At 39.0% G+C, this 5,125-nt stretch overlaps 1 protein-coding gene across 1 annotated transcript; it reads right to left on the bottom strand.

Annotated features, from left to right (window-relative positions):
- Positions 1 to 202: 202 nt before the first annotated feature.
- On the bottom strand, positions 203 to 4,427 carry LOC119913473. Its single transcript, XM_038732910.1, has 7 exons — positions 4,269 to 4,427; positions 3,408 to 3,548; positions 2,580 to 2,632; positions 1,635 to 1,985; positions 1,428 to 1,493; positions 386 to 526; positions 203 to 307 (listed from the first exon to the last, which is right to left on the bottom strand). Exons 3-7 carry the CDS (start codon positions 2,623 to 2,625, stop codon positions 261 to 263), a joined length of 651 nt encoding a protein of 216 aa, XP_038588838.1. The 5' UTR covers positions 2,626 to 2,632; positions 3,408 to 3,548; positions 4,269 to 4,427; the 3' UTR covers positions 203 to 260.
- Between the last annotated feature and the right edge of the window lie 698 nt (positions 4,428 to 5,125).

Here is a 5,125-nt window from a genome sequence, read left to right as displayed (position 1 = left end):
CAAATACACACCACTACAGTAAACTGAGAATAATGATCAGCAGTCAAGTCTGTGTGATTAGTAACCTGGCTAAAAGAGGAGCACACAGATGAGTGAGATCGTAGGGTTTTTTTAGTTTTTTTATGGTGATGCTGCTGTTTAATTATGCTGATGCAGTCTGAGATTGTTCCAACAACACCAACATTACCAACATTGTTGGGTTGTTCTTCAGACAGTTTGGAACCAGAATGTTATGCCATGTAACTCGGTTTTGATCTTTCTCATGAGCTGAATGAGGGAATGTATTTCCTGTTCTTGACCTGTGAGACTGACATGAGACAAAAGTAAGTGCAAACAAACATAACACAAAATAGATGAATTTAAAACAACAGTAGAGCAAACTTACCACATTTTAACACGGACAAAACAGCGATGATAGCCGAACCAAGTAGAAAGATTGCGACCTGTACAGCTCCAAAAAATGTTTTAACTTTTAACTCATATGAACTGACTCCCTTCTCCGGCCCCTCTGGTTTGTGTTTTGCAGCTGCATGAAGACAGAAAACCAGTGTTTATGTCTGATAACAGGAGCATCAACTCAGCAGTGTTGGACCACCACATCAACAACATTTATACCAAATCAGAGACAATGAGAAACTAAATAAACAAGTAAATATCGGTCTCACATCAGATGACATAGCGGCAATCAAACAGTTACCAGTCACCTGACAGAAGTTATAGCAAACCCTATTTACTTATTTACCAAAACCTGCTGAACAGTCTGACTAAGAAACAAACTGTGTTTTTCCATAGTTTCCTTGGATCAAGTGAAATTTATTGGTGTGTTCATATTGAATTATCCACCATTTTGTGCTTCATGAAATGTTAAATTAAGTTTCTTCTTCCTCTGTTTTTCACTACATGTCTCAAAATGTGAAACTCTAAAACATTTTCCTTTAAATAACCAGCAGAAGTGAATAAATCAACAGTGAGTCAGTTTCAACTCATTCACTGTTTGTCCTTCATTTCATGTTGATATACTAAAATCACGCTTTTATCCAAAGCGACTTACAATTTCTATACATGTCAGAGGTCGCATACCTCTGGAGCAACTAGGGATTAAGTGTCTTGCTCAGGGACAAAATGTCAGATGTGTCTCAGTGGGGGATTGAACCCGGGTCTCCCACACCAAAGGCAGGCATCTTATCCATGTCCCGTCACCACCCCCAATTACTTCTTGTGAATTAATCTCAGTAAATATGCTGAGTGTTTGTCAACATGTTATTGTCACAGTAACCAGATGGTGCAGTGGTTTATGTTGCACATTTTAAAGTAGCTACTAAAAGAAATGTTTTGCCTTTAAATCAGATTTGTGCATCACATTTATGAGGCAACAGTTGGCCTGTGATACACTACCATGTAACCATGGTAACAGCTCGCTGACCCACCTTCAGGTGTGGTGAGGAACACGTCACTGTTCTCTCCACGAGAGGTCACGTTCAAGACAAACTGTTCTGTGGGTATAAATCAGGAGGCGATTAGCTTCTCGTCTGTGTTGTCTGTGCAGCAGAAACATGTCCATCCTGCACTACAGCAGCACACACTCTTCCTAAAGCAACATGTGTCCTGCTGAGAGTCCTGCTGAGTCAGCTTACCAGAGGTCTGCAGCACCCATCTTCTCAGGTCCTGGTCATAATCAGCAGCCAGACTCACACCAGTAAGCTCCAGAGTCGTCAGTCGTGACTCTGGACAGAGAAGTCTGAGTCGTCCGTCTCTGAGGGCGGCTTTGTCACACTGTACCCGTCCTGCAAACTGCTGATGCTGAGACTCTGGGACCTCGACACCATTAACCATTTGATACAAACGCTTCACAGGCTTTGACTGGAGAAAACAAAGCAGGTTGGTGAGAGACATGTCAGCTTTGGTGGGACTGTCCCAGCTGATGGTGATGTTGTCGCCCTCCTCTGTCTGATAGAAGGTCGAAGTCCTTTTCACAACAAACGCCCCTGTAGATGAGAGAGAGGGCAAAGAGAGGCAGGAGAGACATTATGTAGAGTCAGACCTCAGTCTTTACCTCATTTCAGCCTGTCAAGAAACTGACTGTTTATGGCAAATGATTTAAATTCAATACCACAGAAGGGGCTCTGCTTGTTGTATCTGAGCAGTAAAGACGATTCTGTCACTTGAGTGTTCAGTCTGAACTAATGCAGCGCTTTAGATATCTGTGTCTTTATCATGTTCACCAGGAGTCACAGTTACTGACTCTTAAACATGAAAATAACCACCAGAGCTGCCACCAGTCGATTAACAGTTGATCGAAAGAAAATTAATTGTCAAATATTTGCTGCTTCCAGCTTCTCATGCAGAGTTGCTGTTTATTTTTATAATATTTTAAAGTGAATGAAATATGTTTTGGTTTGAACTGTAGGTCACACAAAACCAGCAGTTTAAGGACATCACTTTGGGCTCTGGGAAGTTGTGATGGGGTGATTTCCCTCACTTTGTTTAACATTTCATAAACTAAACGATAAGTCAATTAATCAACTAAATTAATGTCAGATTATAAGATAGTGATAATCAATTTTAACAGCCCTACTAACCACAGATAGAGGAGGTCAGGCCGACAAGCAAAAGGATCCAGATCATCTTCTCCCTGTCAGAAAGGAGACAGTGTTATTAGAGGAAGAAGATTTAAATGTATTAAAACAGGACAGGTTGAAGATTATCTGAATGCTGAATGTATTTTTGTGAATCCTCATCATGAATAAGTTGTTCCTTTAAGGTTTGTATCAATAACAGATCAGTCAAAATTCTAATTAAAGGCCACAGAGGAGCATCTTGGTGTTTTAGAAGTCTGTATTTTTATTCAAATGGCATAAAATCAGAAATATACACTTAAAAGTAGGCCTACTTTTTAGTCAATTATTATTTAAACTACCCCAACTGCTGTATTTCAGTTATCCATGTCTATAGGCCTAGTGTTAACATATAGACTGATATGTTGTTTAAGTGTGTTCTTACACTGATATAGTAATGCCCTGTGAGGGATGTACAACCGCGCATGTGCAGAAATAAAAATGAGAGAAGTACGAGCTCCCCGTTCTGGTTGAAGCAACGATGTGTGTTTTATTATTCCACGGTTAAGTAAGCTGGTATTCCTACACTAAAGATGACAGCACCAACACCTAGTATGTTATCATGACTGTAAATTGTTTGTTCAGCTTTAAGGCAAGTTTCACCCCTCTGATAATGTAAATGTTTATAATGTTAAAATGTTTTTATTTCAAATTATAACCAATCTAGTGTTCATGTGCTGTTCTCTTGTCCATACTGTGAGCTGCTGGTAACATCAGAGTGACTTGTTTCATGTAGTTTGTGTGTGAATTTATTGATTTGGCAGCTAAAGTTTTACAATAACAAGGTCCTACCTGTTGATATGTTCCTGCTATAGATGTGTTGTTGTCTGTCAGCTGGTCCCAGGATCCATGAAGTTCTCCACACGTGCAGGAACGATGAGGAGTGAAGACGCAGTTTTCCTGCTGAAAAACTTGGTGCGTCCATCAGCTGACCTGGAGATGAAACACTGTTTACATGCTCAGGTTCAAATAGCTGCGCTGTTGACATCCAGTTTTTTCTGGGAGTTTAGAGATTAAAAGTTAATCATCTATATACACGCACATTATACGCTTTTAAGGCTGATTCTGATATTTTCAGACATCGTTTGTCTGTTTTACGCCATAAAGTCACCAGATTATAAAATAACAATTATAACCTTTTGTTATTCATAAGAAGTCTGTTGGCCATGTGATTAAGTGAACATATCTGAGTACAGTAAAAAATTAGGAAATGCTTTGGTGTTAGAGCCACAGTTTCAGGATCCATAAACACATTATGTTGATCCAGATAAACAACTGTATAGGCCTAATAACTGCTGTATTTATGACACTGACACATTTGGAGAAACACCCGAGCTGCCTTAAACTACTGAATATGTCGGTTGAATAGTTAAAGGAATCGGACTCATCGCTGTTGAAGCTGCATTTCCTTGTTGCGCACTTTATAAAAACTCAGCAGCCTCAGACTTTCTTCTGTGGACAAAGTGCGCAGCAACTAACTGCATCATCTGTCCAAATAAATGTCGACAAAGAACCGAATATAAAAACTTGAATCGCTTTTTTCTGATCTGCGTCGATATTAAAAGAATGTGGTCAGTCACGTGTAAACAATCAGTAGGTCTAACACAATAAAAACACAAACTGTAAGTTAAACAGAAGCTTTTAGTTACTTACGTGTTTGAAGGCGAGCGAGCAGCAGCTGTCCCACTTTATCTCACCAGAGAAGTTTAACTATAAGCTAAACAAACGAACTACTTCTCTGCAACACTGGCGTCTCAGGCGATGTATTTTCTTTACAACTTGCCTCGCCCAGCTCGAGACTGGGTGAGTCTTTCTGAAAGTGAAAGCATCAGGGGTGTAAAGGCCGTGTAAAGTACTACTGATGACTTACAACTGCTTACACACAAAATCTTTACATGTCACACTGTTTTGTTGACTGGAAAAGGACTGTATATAATTGTTGTCTGAAGTCCAGACAAGATGTTCCTTTTATTAATTTATTGAAACAGAAACGGAGTAGGTTTGTTTGAGTGTGTGGTTCTACAACAGAGATAAATGAAAATATAATTAGTCCAATCTATATGTATATTCAACTATATTCAGTTTAATGCCAATTATACAATTTAACAACCATACTAAATCACATTTCTGCTAGACATGACTTAACTGGTCTTCAAGACTTAATCCAAAGGAGATACAAAGTCAAATGAGGAAATAATAATAATGTTCATATATAAATATCTACTCAAACCTCAACAGGCAAATAGGTAAATCCAACAATAAGCCATTGTGGTAAATCAGCTAATACTATATAGTATTAAGGCCAAATTACTGGAAAGCACTGGATGCTGTAGGCATCCATATAAAGATATCAATTAGCACTGTAATGAACATGGTTTACATTGTGTGCGAACTACAAGAAAATAATCGCCGTTCTACATATTCCGGGCTCGCAAGGTCACACCTCCCTAATATACAATACATTAACAGGAGCAGTAACAAATGTTCAGCCAACTACTATGCTCCGCCAT

The sequence above is a fragment of the Micropterus salmoides genome, unplaced genomic scaffold (assembly GCF_014851395.1).
Source record: "Micropterus salmoides isolate LMB-PRFRI ecotype aquatic unplaced genomic scaffold, ASM1485139v1 Ms_hic_scaffold_2, whole genome shotgun sequence".
Classification (NCBI taxonomy): domain Eukaryota; kingdom Metazoa; phylum Chordata; class Actinopteri; order Centrarchiformes; family Centrarchidae; genus Micropterus; species Micropterus salmoides.
Note: the sequence above shows the minus strand (reverse complement) of the source record. Positions and strands in the feature narration are given on the sequence as shown.